At 44.8% G+C, this 27,722-nt stretch overlaps 1 protein-coding gene across 2 annotated transcripts in view; it reads right to left on the bottom strand.

Annotated features, from left to right (window-relative positions):
* Window positions 1–27,722, bottom strand: part of GAK (cyclin G associated kinase) — a 191,091-nt gene that overhangs the window by 144,452 nt on the left and 18,917 nt on the right. For both annotated transcript variants that reach the window (XM_082248017.1, XM_082248016.1), the window contains exons 2-5: window positions 22,764–22,825; window positions 14,339–14,398; window positions 8,145–8,259; window positions 3,752–3,894 (exon numbers count right to left, since the gene is read on the bottom strand). In XM_082248017.1, the coding sequence (XP_082104143.1) occupies window positions 3,752–3,894; window positions 8,145–8,259; window positions 14,339–14,398; window positions 22,764–22,825 (380 nt within the window). The remainder of the gene's footprint in view (window positions 1–3,751; window positions 3,895–8,144; window positions 8,260–14,338; window positions 14,399–22,763; window positions 22,826–27,722) is intronic.

Raw genomic sequence — 27,722 nt, 5'->3', positions numbered from 1 at the left:
ACCTCCCCCCAGTGTGTTCCCTCCTGACACCCCATGGTATGTCCTCCCAACCCCCCCAGTGTGTGCCATGCTGATACCCCATGGTATTGCCTCCCAACACCTCCCCCCCAGTGTGTGCCCTCCTGACACCCCATGGTATGCCCCCCCCACCCCAGTGTGTGCCCTCCTGACACCCCATGTTTTAATGGTTTTGTGCTTTGTTCTTAATGGTTTTGTTCTTTAATGGTTTTGTTCATTTTGTGCACCTATGTATAAATATATACCTAAATATATACCTATGTTTTGAATTTGAAAAAATCATATTTTATTTTTCCAATTAAGAAGGATTCGGTGAATGCGCATATGAAACTGGTGGGGTTCAGTACCTCCAACAAGGTTAAGAACCACTGATCTAAAGGAAATAGAATAAGAACAAATTGTATCATCATGTTTTGCCAGCTTAAGTCTTCAAGAGAGCAACCAAGAACCCTCAGCTTGGGTTACCATTGCTAGTGTTGGCAGTGGCAAGGAAATGATGGGTGAGTAGCCTAAAAAAAACAGCAAAGCAAATATACTCACTTTTGCAGAGGTTCTTTTGGCCATATTCTTAACCTTCCATTCTCGCTGTTGTGGTTTCTTTGCATCTTTCAAACATTCTCAGTCTTAAAGCAGAACTTAAGGATTTACAGCACTTAAAATTAACAATGTGCTGTTTATGAGGGGTTACATCCAACAAGATGTATGCCTCCACATGGACTTCTTTCATTTACTATTTACATTTTTATTCAGCTCTTTATTTTACTATGCATCTCTCTCCCCATCTCTCTTTGTACTCCCACATCACAGGCATACCAGGTTAAAGATGGGTAGAAAGAGGTAAGGAAAGTGAGAAGCAAGACCACTGCTCCTTGCTCAGAGATGTAAACATTCTGCTCTGCTAGGAAACAAGCAAATAAAGACACTCAACATTCCAGCAGGCCAAAGAGATGGGCTTAAATATGAAAAGCGAAGTGCTAGGCAGGAAAAGACAGTGTAAGCCCTTCTAACAGCATCAATATGGTGATGCAAGTGCTGCCTGAACTCTTGAGGGTAAGGAGAGCCAGCACATATGAAATAGGCTGTGAGGTCCCCTAGACAAAATGTTTTCTGTCATATGAGAACCTATTCAGCTTTTTCATGGGATCCTGGGACAACATAAGGGGAAAAACCGTGTAAAGGTATACATACATCTACGTTTGTGAAAAACATGGTTGCCTATACTTCAGCATTAATTGACTCTAGTAGAGCATTAAAAGGGAATTAGGCTAAAATAACTGTTTGAAGAAAGAGGAGACATTGCTTCTGCTAGAACCATTACATATTAGCATGAGGGCAGTAAAGCAACTATGCAGCACTACTGTGGGTAAAAAAAGCAAGGGTGGTATACCTCTATACGATACACAGCGCTAGCTCCAAAAAAGTGAAACAAATATCACATATCAACACTAACAAATAATAACCAATGTGTAAAAAAATTGATGTGTGTAAAATGTTAATTACCATCATGAAGTGCCAATAATAAAGCATAAAGTGCTAGTGCAAAAAGAGAAAAGAAAAGGAAAAAAAAAAAACCCTATAAACCCAGTTCACTCAAAAGTGGTGTAATCTTCCTGCCCCTATGGCCAGATGCGTTGTGAGAATGAATGAAGAAAGAAAAGCTCCCAGTGCAATCCCGGGGAGAGGAAACAAAAAACGGCCTCCTCATAGCGTAAAAAGTATAAATGATCTTTATATATTATAAACCCGTTTGTAGGGCCAATAGTGAGAAAAAAAGGGTTAAACACACTCTCATAAGGTTTCCCACACTATACAATGCATTTGTATAGTATAATTGCATATACTTTTTAACCTATTTTACTTCACTATTGGCCCTGCAAATGGGTTTATGGTAAATAAAGATAATTTATACTTTTTTACACTATGAGGAGGCAGTCTTTTGTTTCCTCTCCCCAGGATTAGACTGGGAGCTTTTCATGCTTTGAAGGAAACTGACTGAGGAGGACCGTTTAATGGTCTCCATGATCGAGATGCAGGCTTCAAAGTTCTGTTTGATCCCTTTGCCATATGGTTAGAAGGATCAACGCCGTCTGGTGAGTGGGAATTTTTTCCATCTCTCTCACAGAGGGTGTCACCATCCCTACTCCCAGGATATATTCTCACAATATATCTGGCCATAGGGGCAGGAAGACTGTGCCACTTTTGATGGAAATCCAGGAAGGATTCAGTATATATTAACCTTTGGACTGGTTTCACTGGACTGTAATTTTACTTTCCGAGTGCACTGGGTTTATAATTGTCACTCTTTTATCCTTTTTCTTTTCTTGAACTAGCACTTTATGCTTTATTATTAACACTTCATGAGAATAATTAACATTTTACATAGATCAGTTTTTTTACACATTGGTTATTATTAGTGTTGATTTGTGCGGGTTTGTGATATTGGTTTCACTTTTTTGGGAGCTAGCGCAGTGTATTACATAGAGTATACCACTCTTGCGTTTTTTTAATTACAGATTTACCATTGGTTTTGTCACAGCAGCCGCTCAACTGATTTATATACTAAAAGGAATATTTGTTTTACATATTTTTTTGCTACATATAATTTTGTTTCACTAATTCTGTTCATTGGCGCAAGTGGGTTTATAGGAATCATATTCAGCACTACTGCCTAGTTTACAGCTTGTGAACAAGACAAGTATTTAGACTAAACGGTAGATTCCCAATGCAGCAGCAATCCAGAGTGTCCTGTCACGGATAAATGGCAGTCCATCCCAAAAGGCAAAGCTCCGACACTTCCAGGGAGAAAAAAAAAAAAAAAGAAAAGCAACCTCCCAGCTGCATCTTACCTTCAGAGTCCATTTCTGCCTCCTCCCTGTTGCACAGTAGCCCCCAGAAGATGATTAAAAGAAGATTTAAAATTAACTAGTGACTTGAATAAAGAGCAAAATTCCTAATCATGTAAAAACCCAGGACATTTCTAAAGGCCCTTACACACGATCAGATTATCGAACGATCTGTCGTCCGCTTTTTGTGGCATGCTAGTCTGATGTGGAAAGTGAAGAGATTATTTTCATACAAATTTTCCCGTACAACAGAATTCTACTTTAGAAGTGATGTCATGTGTTGGATTGTTTTGTATGTGTTCTTTCGTCTCTGAGCATGCCTAGTCTTGCTCTTAAGATTTTTTTCCATCGAAATCTGTACTAATGAGACCAAAATCGGACGTTGTATTACGGACGACAAAAATTTTATAGCCTGCACATCAGGATTTTGTCAGCCGAAAAGTCGGAGTTGGCTGTCGAAAACACCATACTAACAATCCGAAAATCGGCAGATCGGTCGTCGGACGAATTTTCCCTACAGATTTTATCGTGTGTACGGGCCTTTAAAGGTGACCATAATTGGATATTAAAATTTTAACAGTTTAGCAGGGACCATCTGAATTTCAATCAGTGTGTGACTATCCCTCTTCAATGGAAGTCAATTGTTAGACTTCTGTTGAATGGACAAGCTGGAAAACTTTTGTCGATCAGCAGCTGTAGCCAATCAGTGTATGATGAGAGTGATGAAATGTCCTAGGAGAGGAAATTCCTCCATCCACCTCGTTTGTGTGAATGGAGGATTTGGTTCATTTTTTTAATCGTTCAACCAGCTAATTTGCTCATCAGTTTTAAAGTTTAAAAAGGTTTCCTTACAACAATACGTTGAACAGTAGGTCCATTTAACATTTTACCTTGAGATCCCTATGAATTAGTGGTGGTTTCTGCTTGTGCATATGCTGAACTGCTCGACACGTCTGATAAAAAATCTTCAATATGGTATCACAGGACAGTGGTCCCTTACTTTCAGCTCTGTTCAAGAATTCCACAAGTTGACCTAAAGTATAATAGAAAAGTATAAAAAAAAAAAAAATAGGTTTTAAAAATCAGGAAACAAAAAGTAGACCTATGCTTTGCCCAGGCAGGGCCTCAGTACTTCTGGCCATGAGAACAGGTGAATCACACCCGAGTAGTTTATCTAAACCCAAGAGCAAGAATGTAATATACTGTAGTTCACCAGTTCTTAGGCTGCATTAGTTTATATTTTTTATCCCCTCTACTTTCAGCTGGTGATCTTGGAACACACAAGGGTGGGGGAAGACAGTGGTTATTGCAGCTGGCGATAATTGTATGTATAACCTGGCAGGCGGGTTGTACCCAAGTTGATCGATCAACTTGGTACATTCAGCCTGCCTATATATGGTTCGAATCTTGTCAGGTTCCTGCTGAACTGGCCGAGATTTGAACCATCTATGGCTGACCTAAAGCTTTCATTATTTAGTAAAGGATCAGCAGATCACCAATTAGATCTTTCACTTCTATGCCCTCTCTTCTAATCCACAAGCTTCTTTTGTTAGAATGATAGCACTGTGCAATGTAGTAAAGGTTGATTGCCTATCAAACTTCCACCAACGTGGATGTTTTGGGGTTTATGAGAGGATTCCATAAGAAAGACTGCCTACACTTATGTTTTAAGAATAGAACTAGCAAAAACACTAGGAGAGTTAGTCAAATAACTCAGATTATCAGAGCACATAGATATTTACACAAGAATTGGGAGCAATACGTAGATAAACCCCTGCAATTTTTAATTCGATCTGCAATAATCCGATTGAATAGAAATTCTAAAATATTGCTGTAACTGCTTTTCTGCAGTAATTTGCCATAAAATGTGATATGATCCTCATCTTAGTAACAACAGACAAACACAAACCCTGGCATTCATAGATCTTAAAGCGGGGTTCCACTCATTTTTGTGTTGTTTATTAAAAGTCAGCAGCTTCAAAAAAAGAGTAGCTGCTGACTTAATAAAACACACACTCACCTGTCCCACGATCCAGCGATGTGGCCGTACAAAGCCTTGATCTTTTCCCTCTCCTCTCGGCGGTGCCGTCATCTCGAGGTCACGTGACTTCCTCAGGGATGCCCTTTAGGCTGAGGAAGTCACGTGACCTTGTGACGCAACGCGTAGGAGGAACCCAATACCCAGAAGTGACGTGCAAAATAGGACGCAGCGCTCCACGGAGAGGTTTACACACTGGATACAGCTTTTTTTACACATGCAAGTTGGCTATATTGTTTAAAATAAAAGTTTGAAATACTACACCATGATGGCCCCTTCATTCCTATGAGCCCCAAGGAGGAGATATTTAGCTAAAGAGACCGTTAAGGAGACCACACCAAATAGGAGGCTTATCAAAGATCCCCCAGAGACAGGACCAAATCGGGGAGGAATACAGGATCCCTTTTGAAAACACTGTGGATATCAGACACTGCGCTGGAACTTAAAAGGAGAAGGAACCACAAGCCACAAAATATATAATACAGGCTTATTATACACTGTATTGAGGTGAGAATTTAGCACACCTAGAAGTGTTATCACAGCACGAGGTGAAGGAAGAAGTTATATCACTGTTACCCATCAGATTGGTTGTTTTATATATACTGGTTTAGATCAAAAGATCAGGTGCAATCCGATTCTTCTGAGAACTGTTAAAAAGGCACTGATTGGACTGAATATTTTATTGCAGTTAAACTGTTGATTGATTTACAGTTTAAAATTGTGCACAGGGCCTACCTCACCCCGCATCGCATGCACCGAATCTATCCTACACAGTCCCCGGAGTGTTGGCGCTGTGGGGGTGTTCCGGGAGATTTTTTTCACGTTTTTTGGACCTGTCCGAGACTTTCAGCCTATTGGTCTCGTATTTTTTCCGTGTCTTCTGCACTTCTGCAGATGGACCTGGAGCCCTCCCCCCGGCTTGGCCTCCTGGGGCTGTTGGGATGACCTGGTGCCCAGGGTAGCGGACCGCACCCTCTTGGGCCTCCTACTTTTCTATGCCCGGAAAAACATTGCTTTGCATTGGCGTAGGCAGGCTCCCCCCACGCTCCAGCACTGGAGAGATCTTGTGGATGGGGTTATCCCTCTATACCGGGACACCTATGCTCATAGGGGCTGCCCCAAAAAACATGACCGCGTCTGGCTGCGGTGGCTGGAGGGCTCCTCGGCCGCCCTGCTGGCATGCCCGGAGTGAGCTTGAACTCTCGGGCCTGCCACCCCGCTCTTCAATGGTTTGCTGCCTCCGCATGGGGGTGTGTTTTTTCCCTCTTTTTCTTTGGATATGCTGGTTGTGAACGCTGTATACCTGCGCAATAGTATTGTGAATGGCAGTGTTGCGTTTACCTTTTCTGTGCCATGTAATTGACTGAATGCACCTATGTTGATTTTGTTTTATTGTATTGTGTTGTTGGTTTTCTCTGTTTTATACCAATAAAAAGATTTTCAAAAAAAAAAAAAAAAACTGTTGATTGATTTACAATTTTGTTGGGCATTTTACATATACACCTTTATATGTATAGTAGCAATTTATGCACAGAGCACTTTTTTGAAGCACTGTTTCCACTTTTGCTTTTTAAGAAATATTCACATAAGCACTTTATTAACCATATGCATAAGAAATACAGATAGATTTTATATGATTTTATATGGTTTTATAATACTGGAATAGCAACACATTGCACTTTATTTTCTATTCCGAATCAGATACTACACATCAGCATTTCAATATATTACAACACCTGGAAGCTCACCACACAATTCTTTTATTATAGTCAATTGCGTATTTGCACTAATTTGTTTTTTTAGTGAAGATTCATTGTTTGTATTTATATATATTTATATTTGGAAGACCCTTTTTATTTAAGGCTAGTTTTTACCACCCACAAGAGGACACGTATTCCTCCTGAATGTTGCGCAGGTCTGATCCAGAGCTACCAAAAGCACTTGCTTGAAGTCACTGCTGCCAAAGGAGGATCAACCAGCTATTAACTTCAGGGGGTTTACTTACTTTCCTCCAGCACTGTGAACGTTTAATGGGTTTGTTCGATAAAGACAAAAGAAATTAGAATTGTTGGTTATTAGCTTAATCCCACTGTGTTTGTCTATTGTTGTAAGGTGAGGTTCAGACATTTTATGGTAAATTACTGAGGAACCAGTTAATTCCAATGGTTCCAAGGGGTTCTCATATATTTTCTTGCCATCGTAAATTATTCCAGTCATTATCAGAAGTGCTTGTCATTGTACAAAGATCTTTCAAATTCAAACTGTGGTAAAAAAAATAAATAAAAAAAAAAAAGCAAAGGGCAACTGCCCAGTCACCCATAATGCATGTGTTCTCCCTGCAGCTGATCTTTCCCCATGTGTTGGAGTCTGCACTGTGTCTCTGTGTGGAGATAGCCATGTTGGTTGAAGCAGGGCTTACCTTACTCATGTCAGAGCCTCCAGCAAGGACAATCATGAACAGGACAATAGTGCATTTGCAAAACTATTTTTAGGTTATAATTATAGTGTACATAAAATAGCTGTGTTTTTCAGGGTATTGCTTGGGCACAATTAATGCTATATGCTCACTTTACCATAGCAAATCCTCATTTTTTTAGTGAATGTTACTTATTGTCAATAAAAAGTGCATAGAAAAACGCTCCAGAAGGCAATGGATCTCAGGATGGGTAGAGGTCTAATTGGCAGTTCCCACCAAGACATTGATTCAGCTATAGTCACCCTCAAAAAGGGGTATGTCAGTTAGGATAAATAATAATAATCGACTTACAGTTAGCCCCCGTTCACATGCAGGCGACGCTACCTCGCACCGCGACCTCCGAGGTCGCGGTGCGAGTAGCGCGCCGCGACCTCGGAGCGGCCGCCACGGACTTCATAGCATTGAAGTCTATGGCGGTCGCCTCCTGGTCGCCCCAAAGAAGCTCCGGACCCTTTTTCTAAGTCGGAGCGACTTGTGTCACTCCTATTAGAACGGGTCCGCAGCTTCCCTATGGGAGGCGACCTACGGCGACCTGTGAGGCGACCAGGTCGCCTTAGTGTGAACGGGGGCTAAGAAGACTTGGTAAATAAATAATATTAATATTTAATGGGCCTGACAGAGAATAAACATTAACAAATGTGCTCTTTAACACTATTGGCTGTCTTCCATCGAAAAGTCTTTATAGGCTCTAAGACTTGACAAAGTTTTTTTAATTATACATTCAACGCCATCCCAGACCATGCAGTAATAGAAACACTTGTTTTCTCACCTTTACATAGTTCTGTTAGAAGCAAGAATTCGCCTTGGCCAGTATCCGATTCTTCTTTCCCTATTGAAGCTGCTGAACTAAACTGGACTATGTTTGGATGTCCAGATAGTTTTTTCTGTTATCAACAGCTTAAGGAACATTAACAGTAAACAAAGAATGCAGAGAACTCAGGGATTTAAAACTTAGAGAAATTAAAAAAAAAAAAATATATATTCTTGCAGCGGCCCTCTCATTAACTCTGGATAAAGGAATAAGTTGTTACAGTTCGCAAACTCCTTGCTCCAGCACTCATTGTCCCCATAAACAATGCAAAGTGCATCTAATAGAAAGCGGTTTTGGGGACTGGTCACAAAGAAAAAACAAGAAGAAAAAAAAGAAGAAGAAAGAAAGAAAAAAGAAGCCACCCAAAAGGAGACGTTCCACTTTAAGGACTTGTTCCCCGCTCCTCTTGAATAACTGCCACTTGAGGAGCGGGTAACCGATTTTGACAGGTACCAGCTTCCCCCTGCAGTCTTCTGGGACAATGACAGGTCCTAGAAGACTGCATCCACCACTCGTAATGCGCAGCGCCATTCAAGCATGCGCAGTGGGCAGCCAGCTGTGAAGCTGCAAGCGGTCACAGCCGAGTGCCCGTAATGAAGATACCAGCGCTAGGGACCGAAAATAGCGGGTGAGACCGCTTGGGGTAAGCTCACGGCTGGATCGTGGGACAGAGGAGTGGCTGTTTTTTTAAAAGTCAGCAGCTACACTTTTTGTAGCTGCTGACTTTATTTACCACAAGTGGCTGGAACTCCGCTGTAAGAAGCATTTAACCCTTCAGTGGTGCAGTGGGATTAACACAAATCTAACAAAGTATTCAGTTAAAGTGGTACTATACCTTTTTTTATTTTTATATATATATATATATATATATATATATATATATATATATATATATATATATATATATAATAAAATATGGCAGACAAATTTTTGCAGTACGCAAAGTACATTTTTAAAAAAAAAAAATGATAAAACAGACAAAAATTACTTCTAAAATGACACTTACGTCCCCCTCCCTCGACTCATCTTCGCATGCGGACATTATGGACAGAGAGTCCAAGTACTGTCTGCCATCAAAAGCCTCAACTCGGCTAAAGTGCCGGGTCTCCTGGCGGATTTTCTGGCCACTATTATAAAAAAATTCAGAAAGACCCTCACTACTCACCTCTGCTCATACTTCAACTCAATCAGAGAAGGTGTCCCTATCGCTAAATACAAAAACAACGCTTTTATACACGTTCTACCCAAACGGGGAAAAGACCAAGGCGAGTGCCTCAACTATCGCCTGATCTCCCTTATAAATGTCGATTTGAAAATTATGACTAAAATATTGGCATTCAGAATGAACTCATTCCTAGCGGGATATATCCACCCTGATCAAACGGGCTTTGTCCCGCGTAGACAGGCACCTGACCAAACCACACGTGCTAATAATATTATTTCTGCCCTTAAGTCTAATTGAGATGGGAAAGAGGAAAGGCATGTTACTGTCTCTCGACCTACACAAGGTGTTTGACTCCCTCTCCTGGGAATACCTACTACAGACCTTGGGGAAATACGGCTATGGATACAACTTTCTCACTATTATTAAAACTTTATATAGCGACCCTATAGCGAGATTGTCTATAAAAGTTTATGGATCTGACTACCTTGCAATACGAAAGGGATATGCGCCAGGGGTGCCCCCTGTCCCCGCTCTTATTCATCCAGGCTTTAGAGCCAACGGCCATTAAGATATGCCAAAACCCAAACATTCAGGGCATCCCCGGCGGCGATAGAGTGCATACATGCGCTCTTTTTGCCGATATCTTGATGTATATCTCGACCCCACTGATATCCATCCCCAATCTACTCAGGGAGCTGGAGGCGCTCACTGCGTTTTCTGGCTTGCGAGTGAACCATTCCAAATCCCAGGCTTTAAACTTGAGCTTGGACAGGGCAACGGTAACCGCTCTCAAGGACAGCTTTCTCTTCACATGGCAGGAACAGTCGATACCGTATCTCGGTATCCACCTCACAGCCTCCATCGACACCCTCTACACGCGCAATTATCCACCCCTTTACAAAAAGTTACAGGAGGACCTCACGAAATGGGCCGCTAATGCTTCATCATGGTTCGGTAGGTTGAATTCAGTCAAAATTAATATATATCCTAGACGGCTATATCTGTTTCGCACCCTACCCATAATGATTAATATGACTGATCTTCGAATGTTTCAACGGAAGGTTATACAATTCATATGGGGGATAAGAGGCCATGCTGCTCAACTCACCCATCTAGTCCGGTATCACTCACAAGACCTTCACCCAATTTGGATGCAACTGGAATCAGTGCACCTACCAAATGTTCCAATCCATCACGTATTGTGGCTGCGGGCCAGGGATAGACCGGGGATCCTCTGCCCCATCTTGTCCCTATCCTTAGGAACATGGGATAGATTGTAAAAAAGATATAACTAAGTCCCCCCACGCTCCATTGGCGCCCCTTTTGGGCAACCTATTGTTCCCTCCCAGCCTCTGTCCCTCCGCGTTTGAGTGGTGGACGAATAAGGGATTGTTTCGGTTGGCAGATCTGTGTGATCACAAGGGATTGCTTACTAGAGCTCAGTTGCGGGAGAAACACTCTCTTCCTGTGAGAGAATACAAGCAATACTCCCAGATTTCCCACTATGTAGGCTCCTTCAAGTGCATCAGTGATATTACCACCTCAACCCCTTTGGAGTACCTATGCTGCACGATTGATAAGCAGAAGGGCTATATATCCACGATCTAAAACATATTACACGAAGAGAAGACTAAACTTCCTTATATGTAGCGATGGGAAGCGGATTTGGGTGAGGAACTAGATAGAACGGAATGGAACTCTCTAGCTCAGCTTAACTCAAAATCCCTACTTAATATGTCTTTAATAGAAGCTAAGTACAAAGTATTTTTGCAGTGGTACATGGTCCCGATCAGATTGGCGGTGGTGGTTCGGGACACCTCTCCCCACTGCTTTAGGGGATGTGGCCAAGTGGGCACTGCTTTCCACACATGGTGGACTGGCAAAAGTCAGACGGTTCTGGATTCGCACGTACAATTTTTTATATTCTCTAACCCATATGAACCTGGTGAAATCTCCCCAACATGCACTTCTGGGCAAACCCTTTGAGAGGGTACCAAAACATGCTAAACACCCTATAGCCATTATATTTACGGCCGCCAAAATTGCGATAGCCCGCACTTGGCGGACTTCGGTGGTGCAGATTGAACTGCTAAATGCCAAGCTGACCTGGATCATGATAAATGAGAGGATGGTGGCGATATTTCATGACAAAATGCACCTCTGAGAAAACTTGGGACCTTTGGGTGCGATACCTAGCTGGCCCTCCTTAAATTGAGGAGGAACCGTTCCCTAACGAGACCGCATAACTTGTGAGTGAACCTCCGATTCCGGGGACATGAGCCTGGGCACCGACCCTCTCTCACCGCTACTACTTCATTTCTACTATCTACTTCCTACTGGTCTTCTCCCATCTTTCATCCTCCCTTTTCTCGCCCTTATCTTTCTATCTCCTTCTCTCTTTCTTTCCATACGTTTGAACTGTTAGACACACTCCTTCGGGTGTCAACGGACCACGGTTGGTCTACGGTTTTTGTTTACCATGGCCTGTGCTAAGTACTCAGGTGGCTTTTTCTGCGGAATCGCAGATGGCGGACGCCTCCCCAGTTAATTGTGATGTAATGGGTTGGGGGTCGCCCATAAGTTCCCATAGGGGCGCTGGAGGGGGGGGGGGGTTGGCAGGGCCGGGGCCAGCCAATGTTGACTTGGTGGGCATGGGGGGCTATGCTTTTGTTGAAGTTTGTGCTACTGTTCAACTATTTTCACTTCAATGTCAACTGTTTGAAAAGTTTAATTTTATTTCTTGGTTTCATGGCCATGGCCTGATTATACCTTTGTACCATTGTGATCTTTTCTTAAAAATCAGTAAAAATATTGAAATATAAAATGACACTTAAAAGGATTGAAAAGGCAGGGTTTTTTCATTCTATGCATCAAGATAAAAAAAAAAAAAAAAAAAAAACAACACCTCCTGTGTGCAGCAGCTTCCCTCTGCCTCCCTAATACTTACCTGAGCCCGTCTTTATGCAGCGATGTAGCAGGTGTGTCTAAGCTGCCTGGGACTCCCCTTCTCATTGGCTGAGAAAGCAGTGCGGCAAGATTGGCTCCTGCTGCTCCTTTCAATCAAAATCATTCAGCCAAAGAGGAGAGAAGGGGCAGGGCCGTGCCGCAGCTCCATGTCTGAATGGACACAGGAAGCTGTGGCTCAACTCGAGTGCCCCCATAGCAAGCTGCTTATTGTGGGGGCACTCAACAGGAGGGAGGGGCCAGGAGAGCTTAAGAGGGACCCAAGAAGAGGAGGATCCAGGCTGCTCTGTGCAAATCCACTGCACAGGGCAGGTTGGTAGAACATTTAAAAAAAAAAAAAAAAAAAAGGAAAAAAAAAAACACAACAACACAAATCGCTTCCTATAGCCATCAATGGGTTTAAAGACCACTCTTCTTTTCCCAACTGCTCCAGGTCCCTCAGATTGGAAGGGTTCCTTTTCCCAACCTCTGTTTTGAGATCTCTCCACAGGTGCTCTATGCAATTTAGATTTGTACTCATTGCTGGCCAGTTCAGTACTCTCCAGCGCTTTGTCTTAAACCATTTCTGGGTGCTTTTTGATGTGTGCTTTGGGTCATTGTCCTGCTGAAAGACCCATGACCTCTGACAAAAGACTCAACATTCTGACACTGGGACCTACATTGCACCCCCAGAATTCTTTGGTAGTCTTCAGATTTCATAAAGCCATGCACACAGGCATTCCAGTGCCTAAAGCAGTAAAGCAACCCCAAAACATTAGTGCTTGTGCTGTATAATTTGGCTTCCTGTATAACCTAAAATACCTGGCCGTGGTCAGTTTAAATGCCTCTGTCCTTTCGCAAGCTCTCCTCTGCCCTCCTCCCCACACCCCCCACCCTTTTCCTGTCAGCGCGTGACGGTGCTTGCCCCTCCCCTCCGGTTGCTCTAAAAACAAACAATGTTATATTCATAGTATCCCATCTGTTAAAGAACGATATGTGTCTATGCTATATAAAAACGATGCCGATTTCTACCTTATATCAGAGTATCTCCTGGCGTTTACATCACTGCGTGTCTGTCTTCTCCTCTCCTCATCCTGGCGGACGTCAGCAGGAGTTCTCGGCCCCTCCCGCTATAGTGGTCAGCCTGGGAGAGGACAGCGGCGAGCAGTCATGTGTGCCAGGAGACGCTCTGAAATAAGGCAGAAATCTGCATATTTTTTACATTGCACAGACACTGGGACACATATCATTATTTAACAGATGGGATGGTACGAATATAATACAGTGGCTTTACAAGCACTTTAAAGGCCTCATTTCTTTTTCTGAAAACAGTAGAATGATGGGCTTTACCAAAAAGCTGTAATTTTGTTTCGTCTGTCCACAGCACATTCTCCCAAAAGGATTTTAGCTTCTACAGGTAAGTTTTGGCAAACTCCAATCTGGCTTTTTCATGTTTCTGTGTCAACAGTGGGATCCTCCTGGGTCTCCTACCATAGTGTCCTTTTTTATTCAGATGGCGACGTATAATGCGAGCTAACACAGTTCTATCCTGTGACTGAAGGTCAGTGAATTCATCTGGAAGTTGATGGAGGTGCTTTATCCACCATTCGACAAATCCTTCACTGCAGTCTTTGGTCAATTTTTCGCTTTCGTCCACATCCAGGGAGATTAGCTACAGTGCCATGGGCTGTAAACGTTGTGACAATGTTGCGCACAGTAGACACAGGAACACTAAGACCTCATGAGAAGGACTTGTAACCTTGATATTTTCCATGCTTTTGGAAGCAAATATTTCTTACAATTTTGAGAAGATGCCAATAGCCATTTTTGGAGTTGTGTGGAATGTGTCAGATATGGCCTTTTGTTTCTCCACTTTTTTGTGTCATACCAATACAAACAAAATAAACATGAGAATGCCTAAACATTTGTAATTGCAACAATTTTCTGGGCAAAGGGGTGCATTATCTGAGAAATGTAGGGGTGCCAATGTTTCTGCCCATGACTGTATATACTATACACTCATTCCCATAATGAAAAAGGATACCATAAAACAGATTTCTTGAATAATCGCCTTATTCTTTTCTTCTTCATTGGAGAGCAATCGCTGCAAAATGATAGAACAATTATTTTTGCAATTCTTTATATAGTATTTACATACACAGCAGCAATTTAAAATGTAGGAAAATACACGATGAACACGTGGTGATTAACCTAGAATGTAACAACCAATGAAACTAAAGGTTGCATATTATTTACAATTTTCAATTGTGCGTTCTAGACCTGCCAAGCAGAACTATTTTCACTCTACACTGGAAACTAGCTCATTCAATGCACTTTGTGGACTGCTGGTTTTAGACAGAGTGGAAAGCCAAACCTAACTTATTTGCAGGACGTAAAAAAAAACAAAAAAAAAAAAACGTATTGCAGTAGCTTTGTAAGCTGCCTCTGCTTCCCTTTCTGAAGCAGAAATGCAGATGAAGACCTAGAAAAGAAAAAACTGTAGGTACAAAAAGCATCTATAATATAGCAATCGTGTATGCCCTTATACAGAGAAAGTTGATACCTTTGCAGAATGCCTGTTTTGCAATCTCTGCCACTTTGAAGGAGCGCTAAAGCATTTTAGTATTGTCTAGCAGTCAATTTCATTTAGGGGCCATCATGTTCATTATCGTTGCTGCACATGCACGCGCACACACAGGTGATTCCTGCCTCAGAAATGCACATATTCTTGCCGCAGGAAGCCTCAGAAGGCCCTCTCTTATTGCATGTGTGAACAAGGCCTAAAAGTTGTAGTACAAAAATATATTTAAAACCACAGTAGTGTATTAAATGCATTTTTATGTTTCTCCCAAAATATTCTGTAAAACAAAGAGCAGGTAATATTTAGTACAGTATGTATAATTTTAACAAAGAACAATTTCAAGAAATGAGTGAAGCCAATCAGTGAACTGATTATTCTATCCAGGAAATATTGCAACTCTATTACAGACACAAAGACTAGTAACCTTGTTACCTTTGAGCCCAATCTGAACCATATGAATTTAATAGTATAATGCACCCAGGCTAAATATAAATCAATGAATAATAACTGATGGTCTGATGCACTACAACTATGTTTAGATTAAGAACTGAAGCCCTGATCATTGTTCCCTGGGTGCATTTCACAGCTTCATTTGTAATTCTGGCTCAAGCATACAATGTCCCCTTGTAAAAATCTGTTGGTAACCCGGGAAATACCACATTACCTGTTAAAATAAAGAAAATAAAAAACTTAATATCGTAAATGTGTGGTATTTCTACCGTCCAAATTACAATACTTAAAAGTGACTGTAAAACTGAATTTTTGTAAAATCTTACCTGTAAAATTTCTCTCTCTGAGTCCTCTGACAGTCGCCGCCACCTCCAAGTTATCACTATTGGGTATTGACTTCCGCAGGAGTAGCTAGGCATAAGACTTAGTCAAAAGAACAAATCATTTGCATAGACACACCCATGGGGGCTGTCCCACTGGTCAATACCCCCCCCCCTGCAGTGATCACTCCCAACTCAGTTTGGTAGCATAGCAGTAAGTGTACAAGAAAAAAAACACAAAAGAGGGGCGGGGGCGGCGACTGTCGGAGGACTCAGAGAAAGGAATTTTACAGGTAAGATTTTACAAAAATTCCGTTTTCTCTTACGTCCTCCGACAGTCGTCGCCACCTCTAAGTCATTACTATTGGGATGTCCCAAAGCAGTGTAGACATGAGGGGTGGGAGACGCAACCGTAGAAAAGGCAACGCAGTACCCACATCAGAGAAAGGAACCTTACACGCACAGTAAGAGAACCTTCTGGGCAACAGAAAAAGCTCAACAGGAGCAACAGCCCAGGAAAGCAAATAACCCAGGGGATAAACAACCCCAACAGTCAGGAACCCACAAAAATATAAGGGTCCCTTATGGCACTGCCGCACTGAGAACTTTGCGGCCGAAGGAGGCATCAGCTGATGCCAGAACATCCACCTTATAGAATTTGGAAAAGGTGTGCACCGACGACCAAGTCGCAGCCTTGCACACCTGGGCCACCGAGGCTCGATGCCAGTAGGCCCAGGATGCACTCAAAGATCTGGTAGAGTGTGCCTTAACAGGGAAGGGAGGAACCCGTTCCTTCAAAGCATAGGCTTGTTCAATGTTCTGTCTGATCCATTTGGCAATAGTCGCTGCAGACGCAGCCATGCCCTTCCAAAGTCCCTCAGGAAGGACAAAGAGGGAATCCGTTTTCCGAAAGGATTCAGTGGACGACAGGTAAACCCTGATTGCCCTGACAACATCCAAGGAATGCAATGCAACCTCCCTAGGATGCTTAGGCTTCGCACAGAGCGAAGGCAGGACAATGTCCTCATTAAGGTGAAACTCAGAGACCACCTTAGGAAGAAAAGACGAATGAGGTCGCAAGACCACCTTATCCTTGTGAATCACCAGGTAAGGAGAGCGGCAAGACAACGCCGCCAACTCCGACACTCTGCGAGCCGAAGTGATCGCCACTAAAAAAGCAACCTTCTTAGACAGTAGAGGCAACGATATCGCCCGGATGTTTTCAAAGGGAGAACGCTGCAACGCGGACAGAACTAAGTTCAAGTCCCATGGAGGCAAAGGCTCCCTCCGGGGAGGAGCCAAATGTCGCACACCTTGAATAAAGGTGCGAATCAAGGAATGAGACGCCACAGGGCGTTGGAAAAGAATAGGCAGTGCAGAAACCTGGCCCTTAATCGTGGCCAGCACCAGGCGCTGGTCCACACAAGTCTGGAGAAAAGCCAACACTCTCGACACAGAGTACGAGCGAGAGGAGAACCCCCTGGACTCACACCAGGTGAAATAGGCTTTCCAGTTAGGGTAATAGATTTTTCCAAATGAGGTTTTCCTAGCCTTGATTAGAGTAGGAATGACCTCTGGGGAGAGACCCCTGTCTCTTAGGACCTGGGTCTCAACAGCCAGGCCGTTAAAGTCAGCGACTGTAAAGCAGGATGGAAGATCGGTCCCTGAGACAGTAGATCTTCCCGCATTGGCCGCCGCTAAGGAGGCGCCACTGCCAGGTGAACAAAATCGGCGTACCAGGACCGGCGCAGCCAGTCCGGCGCCACCAGAATCACCAAGTGCGGTTCCGAGGCTAACCTGCGAAGGAGCCTGGACAACAACTGAATCGGAGGAAAGGCATACATCAGGCGATACTGATGCCAAGGGGCCACCAACGCATCCAAGGCGTCCGGCCACGGATCGCACGTTCTTGCCACGAATCTTTCCACCTTGTGGTTTAGCCGAGACGCGAACAGATCCACGTCCGGGGATCCCCACTTCGCACACAGCATTTGGAAGACCTCCGGGTGCAGGGACCATTCCCCCTGGTCCAGGGTCTGGCGGCTCAGATAGTCGGCCTGACAATTCTCCACACCCGGAATGTGAACTGCTTAGATTGCCGGGACAGGAGTCTCGGCCCAAGACAGAATGTCGGTCACCTCCCCGGCCGCCCAGGCACTCCTGGTGCCCCCTTGGTGGTTGATGTAAGCCAAGGCGGTAGCATTGTCCGTCTGTACCCAAACCGGACGGCCCCAAAGTCGATCCGACCACTGGAAGAGACAGAGCTTGATCGCTCTCAATCCCAATATGTTGATCGGAAGGGAGGATTCCTCCCCCGACCAAGTGCCCTCGGCAGAAAGGTTGCCCAGGACTCCACCCCAGCCTGACAGGCTGGCATCCGTGGTAATCACCGTCCACAGCAACGGACGGAAGGATTTTCCTTCTGACACAGCCGGGGACTGAAGCCACCACAGAAGATCCATTCTGGTCCGGCGACTCAATGAGACACTCAGATCCAAGGACTGAGGTAGTCTGTCCCACCTGGCCAGGATCTCCGCTTGAAGAGACTGTGTGTGAAACTGAGCAAAGGGTATCGCCTCGAAGGCCGATACCATCAACCCTAGGGACCGCATGCAGGTCCTGAGTGACGAGGATGGCTTGTCCCTGAGGGACCTGATCTCGTCCTTCAAGGTCCGGAGCTTGTCCTCCGGCAAGAACACCTTTGCTTGAGCAGAGTCCAGAACCATTCCCAGATAGGGAAGACGAACCGAAGGAGACAAGGTCGACTTCTGTACCTTGATGGTCCATCCGAACTCCTGGAGCGTCTGTACCGTGGTGGACAGATCGCGCAGTAGGTCCTGGCGGACACTCGATCTTAACAGGAGATCGCCCAGATATCCCAAGACTGCAATGCCCTGAGCCCTTAGCAGGCCTAGAACAGGCGCCAACACTTTGGTAAAGACCCTTGGAGCCAAAGCGAGACCGAAAGGTAACGCCACAAACTGATAGTGGTCCTCCGCTATTGCGAACCGAAGGTACCTCTGGTGACCCTCGAAAATGGGGATGTGTAGGTACGCATCCTTGAGGTCTATAGAGGCCAGGAATTCCCCTGGACTCAGGGAGGCCACCACCGAGTGGAGAGTTTTCATACGGAACTTTCGAACGCGCACAAAGCGGTTCAGTGCTTTCAGGTCCAGAATAGGACGCACCTTGCCCTCCTTTCTGGGCACAGTGAACAGATTGGAATAAAACCCCCGAAACCTGTCCCGATGAGGCACCGGGACAATCACCCCCTGGGCAAGGAGTTCCTGCAGGCGCCCTTGGGTCAAATGAAGATTTGAGGAAAAAAATCTGTCCGCCGGCCGGGAAAGGAATTCGATCTTGTACCCTGATCGAATGATTTCCTGAACCCACCTGTCCGGAATTCGGAGCAGCCAAGGTTGGAGGAAAACGCGCAAACGTCCCCCCACCCCAGAAATGGGTGAGGGCGCCCCTTCAGGCAGAGGCGGATTGACCCGCCGCACCGGCATTGCCGGACTTCTGCTTTCCCGTCCAGGGCTTCTTCTGGCTACCTTGGCCCTTGAAGGGCTTGCCCTTGGTTTGATTCCGAAAGGCACGAAAGGACCCTTGATTGGGTCGAGAGGCGGAACCCTGCTTGCCACGAAAGGACTTGTTCTTCGGGTTCTGGGGCAGCATGGTGCTCTTACCCCCCCCCCGTGATGCCTTTTACCAAGGTATCCAACGCCTCGCCAAAAAGGCGAGAACCAGCATAGGGAAAATCAGCAACTGTTTTCCGTGATGTCTGGTCAGCCGACCAGCTCTTCAGCCGGATCAGTTGACGGTTAAGCACCGCAACACTAGATAGGCGTGCTACCAAAGGGGCCTCATTTAAGGCCGCATCGCACAAATACAGGACTCCTTGGTGAATTTGATCCACCATAGCCAGCGTGGCAGGGGGGGCAGAATCAGACGCGAGGTTGCATCTAAGCACCTTAGTCCAATCAGTTACCGCCTGAGCCACCAGAACGGACGCGAAAACAGGTTTGAGCAAGGAACCCGCCACCGTGTAGGAATGGCGGGCTAGAGACTGCAACCCTTTGTCCGTGGGACCCCGAAAAACTGGGGTCTCCTCAGTAGGAATCAAGGTAGCCTTGTTTAACACGGCCACAGTGTGATCCACCTGTGGAGGCACACACCATCGCGATTCCGTAGCCGGCGCAAAGGGATAAAGTAGTTTAAACCGACTAGGAACCATGAATGGCCGTTTTAAAGTGCGCCACAGTTCATTCACAGTGCAATGAAACTCAGCGGGGCAGGGAAAAACCTGCGCCGACTTGCGGGTCCTATGTGTACCAAAAGAGGACACAATGCCTGGAGGACTGGGCTCATCCTCCAAGTGTAGCGTTTCTTTTACAGAAACAATCAACTTATCCATGGTGGCGCGTTCTTCAGGCGACCCGGGGGAGAAACATCAACCCCCTCCACCTCCCCCTTTAGACCCCAGAGGGTCCAAGGATGAGCGAGACCCTGAAAAGGGCACGCCCGCCGCAGCAGCCACATCACCATCTGAATCAGAAGAGATAGATAATCTGGGTCTTTTCCTAGCAGCACATTCAGCCATCAGTACTCCATTTTGGACACTAAAGACGCCACTACGGTGGCCAAATCAGGTATAACAGGGGCCCCAGCAGGACTGGGGTCCCCCACCAGAGCTGGAGGAAATTTGCTGTCCTGAGATTCCATTGCCCAAGTTAGAAAACAACAGTGCAATAAAAAGGTACTGGCCCTTTAATACAGCTGCGGAGTGCGCAGCCCACCGCTATATGTACATTGACTAAAGACCCCCAAAAGGAGAAGAAACTGAGCCAGGAATGACAAAACAGAAAGTTATGGAAGAGACAGTCTGCAGAGCCCCACAGAGTGTTACCACATTGATCGCTGCTTCAGAGGAAAAGGAAGTGAGGTCATAAGAGGCTGAACTATAAGCTGCAATAACCCAGGGAAAATGGCTGCCTATAGAACTGAATGGGAGGCTTCGGGAAAATGGCCGCCGAACATGTGCTCGGAACGATCGGTCAGCCACACGCAAGATGGCACCAAAACAGCATGTAAATGTAGCCCACAGTGAAGCCAGACATGCTTGCCCATATTAAAAATGGCGGACCGCGTGGTTTTTCCCCGCTGCGGCCGCCACACACATCGTCTGCACCCCCAGAAAAACACCGAAGTGACACAGGGGAAGGGGCCCCCAACAATACACAGCACCGCAGTGCATGTACAAAAAGACCCCTGCAGGGATCGCCACAGGGAGCCCCACACAGGCACAGACATGGGGGACACACAGCAACACAGGACTGCCACCCCAGACAGAGGCCCCACACAGAAGTACTTACCTGTACCAGATGGCGTGGGGTGTCTATATGAACGGAAAGCCGCTGTCCTCATCTGACAGGGAATGCCGTTAGCCAAGGACAGGACACTGCAGCACCGCAGATGTGTCCAGTGAGGTAGCCACCTCACAGGCTGCATCCCTGCTGCGAGCAGGGATGGGTCGTTCATAATGCCAGGACGAACACATGGCTGAACACTCGATGGTGGGCTGGGGATCCCTCTGACCCTCTGCCCCGGAGAACCAGAGCGGTCAGTCCGATTCCCAGCTCTGCAAGAATCCATCTTCATCCGAAGAGTCGACTAAAAACTAAAGCTGACAAAATAAACAGCTAGTATAACAAGAAAAAAACTGACATTTTCAAAGAAAATCAAATAAAAAAAGATTAAAAAGGCTGAGACTGTAGCCCCAGCACAGGGAAAGCCTAACTACTCCTGACGCTAGGCAGAAACAAACTGAGTTGGGAGTGATCACTGCAGGGGGGGTATTGACCAGTGGGACAGCCCCCATGGGTGTGTCTATGCAAATGTTTTGTTCTTTTGACTAAGTCTTATGCCTAGCTACTCCTGCGGAGCGGAAGTCAATACCCAATAGTGATGACTTAGAGGTGGCGGCGACTGTCGGAGGACGTAAGAGAAACATAATATTCTTAAAAAATACCAAACATGTCATACTTGCCTGCCCTGATCATCCTCTTCCGGGGACCCCCGCCGGTGCTCCTAGCTCCGGTGCCCCCATAGCAAGCTACTTGCTATGGGGCACTTGTGCAAGCTTAATCCAAATCACGCTGTGTGTGTCCCCAGACACACACACACACACAAACACACAGTGAAGCTCAGCCCTGCCCACTGCACACTGGCTGTGACTGACAGTAGCAGAAGCCAATGGCTCCCTCTGCTGCCCCCATTCCAGTGATGAGAGAGAGCCTCTTGCGCACATTGCTGGATCGAGATCAGGCTCAGTTAAGTATAAGGGGAGGGAGGGCTGGAGGGAGCTGCACAAAGAAGGTTTTTTTTACCCTAAAGCAGAGAATGTATTAAAAGGATTACGAAACCCAGGACCCTCCATTCACTATATCTGGTCTCCCACAGAACATGGAAAAGCAATTATTTTTAGTAAATATAAATGCTAAATACCTTTTCTCATCAGCAGTATATAGCAGTCTTGTGACTTCTATCAGTGTCTGGCCGAGCCATGGTTAAAGCATGTTGGAGGAGTTTTCATTCTCCTCTGACTGTCTTTTGAGGCTGCATGACTCCTGACCATCTGTCTGGCCCTGCGCTGATTACATGTACTCTCCCAAAAAAAAAAATAAAAAAAAAAATCCACTTTCTAGCAATACACACCAAACTGAGCACGTGCAGAGTGCCCTCAAGGCGTTGTACTATTAGGAGATGGATTAGGGACTGTGGAAGAAGGGGAGGACCCGAGAAGACAGGATCAATTAGCCTTTGGATTTACACATGAGCAGGATTGAACCCTTAGGTTCCACAGTGAGTATAACAAGTATGCTATACTGCATTTACAGACTGATTTTACTGTTGTAGGTTTAGTAACACTTTAAATTATATAAAAAAAAAAAAAACACACACAACACACCACCTTCTACCTTTACAACCACTTTAAAACTTGCCAGAAATTTTCCACAGTAATCCCACTACATAAGGGTACTGAGCCCCTTTCAAAAATAAATTTAATTTACGCAAACCACAAAATTTTGCTTATGCAGGATTAAAAACAGATGCGTTACCTTTAATGCATACTCTTTTGAGGTGACAACATCCTGAGCTTCGTAGACGAATGCAAATCCACCTAAAAACATAAAAATGAATGGAAATGCCAGATTTAGTCTTACTTTTCAACTATATCTTGTTTAAACATATGCAAGATAATTAAACATGTAAAGCAGTTGGGATAAGGTACTATGCATTCACCCTAAATATTAAAAGTTCATGGTGCTCATTCATTTACTGAATGCTTGTATTCCTAATAATGTGGAGATAGGACTAAGAGTCCATTCACATTAGCGCGGCTTGTCAGGCGACTTGTCAGCCTGACAAGTCGCGGTATGTTGCGGTCCATTGATTAGCACAGGACCCCTTCTCCGACTTACAAAAAGGGTCCTGTACTACTTTGGGGCGACCTCGGAGCGACTTGCATAGACTTCCATTATGTGAAGTCTCTGCAAGTTGCGCCGAAGTCGCGGTGTACAGTGGTGCACGCGACTTCACAGGTCGCCCCCCAAAGTCGTGTCGCGCTAGTCTGAATAGGCTCTTACTGCTATTTAATATTTTTTGTTATTGAAAAGAAAAAAGTATTTTCCAGCAAGAAAAACGTGGAAATAGAAGAAAGATGAAGAAAAAAAAAAAAAATTCGAAAAATTCAAAAGATTCCAAAACAAATACAAAATATGACCATATTAGCATAACATGGTATAGTGTGCAAGTACATATCATTATTCAAATATTCGGTCATTTTGCCGTATTGGCATAACGTATTACAACATATTCAAATTACAAATCAAATAGCCATTTCTAAGATATGTGACATATTTGCATCAAACTATCACACTAAACTTCTATATGATCATAACGAGAAAAAAATAAATAAAATTAGGGAAAGAGGGTAGGGAAAGGATAAGGAAGGGAAGAAGAGGGAAGGCATCATCCGGAGACCTCCGTGAACTTCTTAAGTCAAAGTATTTGTATTAGATGACAGAATTTCGATATATTCCGATGAACATGTAAAGGAAAGCCAACCAGCCCATCTTTTAAGATATATATGATTTTGATCTTTTAAAAGTTAGAGAGAGATCCTCCATCCGAGCTGCATGTGCGACTCTTCCAACCACATTTGGACAGTAGGGATAGTAGGTTTTTTCCACAGTTTAGGGATTTGGCCACATCTAATAGATAGAAAAGGGTAATAGATCGCTTATACCTGCCCACTGGTTCCCCTGAGCAATGTAACAGGACCTCCCAGGGTTCATCCAACACTGGATGCCCCTGGATGATGTTGATCCAATGCAACACAGAGGCGCAGAACTGGGCATGATCACCACATATGGGCATGAGAGGCTTCTTCTCAGCATCCTCTCCAACATAGAGCCGAGTAGCCTGGGAACATTGACCGCAACTTTCTAGGAGAGTAATGCCATCTAGACAACAGTTTATAGTTTAGTTCTGAAGATTGTGTAGAAATAGAAGAAGTATGTACTAGCTGTAATATCTGTTTACGTTGTTGATCAGTTAAAGGGCGGTCTAGGTCCTGTTCCCATTTCAATAAAAATGGGCTACCCGATGTCTTCTCAATTTTTATTAATGCTTTATAGAAGTCAGATATGCAGCCTTGCCATGATCTCTTCGATAGGATTCAACTCTGCCAATGAGCGAATAGGCTTAGGTAAAGCGTGAACAAATCCAGGACTTACTGCTATCTACATACAGTGGGAAAATTAATGATTTGATCCCTTGCAGATTTTGTAACTTTCAGCCAAGGAGGAAAGATGGGTCATGGATGGGTCTTTCAGCAGGACAATGACCCAAAACATACCGCCGAGGCAACAAAGGAGTGGCTCAAGAAGAAGCTCATTAAAGAGGAAGTAAACCCTCCTCTACAACTTGTACCTATAGGCAAGCCTATGATAAGGCTTACCTATAGGTACTGTAAATATCTCCTAAACATGTACCGTTTAGGAGATATTTACCTTACATGTCGCCAGTGACGTCACTGGCGCATGCGCTCTGAAGGAACGGCCGATCGTGCCGTTCCTTCAGAGCCCCGTGCCGTGACTGTCAGCTCCCGCGCGCGTGCGCGGGAGTGACGTCACCGCGGCTCCGGCCAATCAGATGGCCGGATGCCGCGATCCCGGAAGACGGGCGACTAGACATGTCGCCCGTCATAGAGGTGAGTGAGCGGCACGGCGGGGGCTCGTTCTGAGGTAAGTATTGCATAATGAGCTAATATGCGATGCATACTAGCTCATTATGTCTTTCTTTTGCAGGGTTTAAAAAAAAAAAAAAAAAAAAAAATCAAACGAGTTCACAACCTCTTTAAGGTCATGGAGTGGCCTAGTCTGTCTCTAGACCTTAATCCTATAGAAAATGTATGGAGGGAGATGAAACTTTAGGTTGCTAAGTGACAGTCAAGAAACCTTAAGGATTTAGAGAAGATCTGTAAAGAAGAGTGGACCAAAATCCTTCCTGAGATGTGTGCAAACCTGGTCACGAACTACAAGAAAAGTCTTACCTCTGTGCTTGCCATCAAGGGTTTCTCCACCAAGTACTAGGTCATGTTTTGCTTATTTTACTCACTGAACTGCAACCCAATTTATAACATTTGTATCATGTGTTTTTTCGGAATTTTTGGTTGATATTCTGTCTCCACCATTTAAAATACACCAATGATAACAAATATAGACCCTTTATTTCTTTGTAAGTGGGCAAACTTAAAAAATCTACAGGGGATCAAATGATTATTTTCCCCACTGTAGCTCTGGCTTACCTAAGTCATTGAGCCATTAAAGGTTCTGTTGGCCGGAGTTAACATACTCCAGGGACTATAAACATCTTGTCTCGGGTACATAGACCATGAAGTGATTAATGCCTTAGTATCATGAACTACACTTTTTCACTGACTGGGTGTTTACTTTTTGCGTGCAGCCCTGCTTTCATACACCTTATTGCTCCCCCCTCCTCCAATCCCCTGTCCCCTCCTTCATACCCATCGCTTATTTCTACCGTTTATTCTTTAGTTTCTTCTCACAGTGCTTTTAAGGTTAAAATTTCTTTGTGGCTTAATATGAAAAATGAATGGAATGTCCATAACACAGTAAACAGATTAAGATCTATTTGCTAGGTTTAATAATGGTTACTTGCACAATACTGCCTGCTTTTACCATTTATACAGATGGTTTTTCAGCAAGCACAATTGTGGCAATGTGTCATGCGTATGTTAATGGATTTATAAAAGTCCTGCCCTTAAATAAAGAATTTACACAAAGAAAAAAAATATTAAAGATGCTAAACCAATGCATTAGACAACATGCAGGGAAAATTGGAAATTGCAGGGCCCATTCACTACCACGTTACTAAAAGTAACACACTTTGTTCTGAAAAGATGTCCCACCCTCTGCCATTACTAGGTTTTGTGCATTATCTGCACCGTTTGTTCATGTAATCCTATAACAAAATAATGATGTGCAGTGGGAGAGCCCTCCACTGCTCTGTTCTACTCCTGAACAGATCTGAGAAGGTGCTGAAGTGCAAGGCACAGATGTGCTTTATACAAAAACTATGAACTCCAAGAAGCTTATTAAGAGCCGGTTCACATTAGCGCGACACGACTCCTTACTACTTCGGGGGCGACTTCTGCATTACATTGCACCACGACTTCGGAGCGACTTGCAGGGACTTCACATAATGGAAGTCTATGCAAGTCGCTCCGAGGTCGCCCCCCGAAATAGTACAGGACCCTTTTCTAAGTCGGAGCGACTTGTGTCACTCTCCTATTAGAACGGGTCCTGTAGCGGTCAATGGACCGCGAGGGAGCGCGACTTGTCAGGCTGACAAGTCGCCTGACAAGTCGCGCTAATATGAACCGGCTCTCATATGGCGCTTTTCCACTGCATGGAACCGAACGGTTCGGCTCGCTTTTGTGCTTTTCCACCGCATGGTATGGTGTAGGAACGGTTCGGTATGGTACGGCGGCGCTTTTCCAATGCATGGAACCGAATGGTACGGCTCCCAAAAACAGTACCACCTCGATTGTGGTTCCAAGAGGTACCATATCCCACAATCCTTTGCATGCAGTCACTACTAGCCACTGATTGGTCAGAGAATCTCACCCACCCAGTTGTTATCCCACCCACTTAACTTTAGTACTACTTTAGTGGAAAAGCAAACCATACCGTACCGTACCGAACCGTTCCAACACCGTACCATGCGGTACCAGCAGTGGAAAAGCAAAACCGAGCCAAGCAGGGCCGAGTAGAGCCGAGTCGGTACTTGCAGTGGAAAAGTGCCAATAGTATTGTATCATGGAGAAGCAGCATTGCCACCCTAGGATGGACCTACAATAACCTCCCCTTTCCACCCTAAGGCTGCATTCACATGTCAGCGTTTGGATCGCGGGCAGAACCGCCACGGTTCCGCCCGCGATCCGGAGATTATTGCAAATCGCGGGACGCCTAGCGTTGCCCGTTGATTTGCAATAGCCCCCCAAACGCCGAGCGATGTTGCCGCGATTTCCGCCTGCCGAATCGCGGCAACATCGCGCAAACAAAATCGCGGGACGCAATACGCTCCAAAGAAGCTCTTGTACTTCTTTGGAGCGTATTGCGTCCCGCGATTTTGTTTGCGCGATTTTGCAGCGATTCGGCAGGCGGAAATCGCGGCAACATCGCTCGGCGTTTGGGGGGCTATTGCAAATCAACGGGCAACGCTAGGCATCCCGCGATTTGCAATAATCTCCGGATCGCGGGCGGAACCGCGGCGGTTCTACCCGCGATCCAAACGCTGACATGTGAATGCAGCCTAAAGGTTAAAAAGGAGCTCCAGTCAATTTTGTGTTAACAGTCAGCAGCTACAAAAACTGTAGCTGATGTCTTTGAATAAATAGCTACTCCCAGGATCCAGCAATGGGATCACCTGAGCCATTCCTTCCCTCGCTGCTCTGCCTGGTGCCAGCATCTCAACTGTGGGCACCCAGC

This window comes from Pelophylax lessonae (genome assembly GCF_965119305.1).
Source record: "Pelophylax lessonae genome assembly, chromosome: 1".
In the NCBI taxonomy this organism is placed as follows: Eukaryota; Metazoa; Chordata; class Amphibia; order Anura; family Ranidae; genus Pelophylax; species Pelophylax lessonae.
The sequence above is the reverse complement of the archived record's forward strand: the minus strand, read 5'-3'. Positions and strand labels throughout refer to the sequence as shown.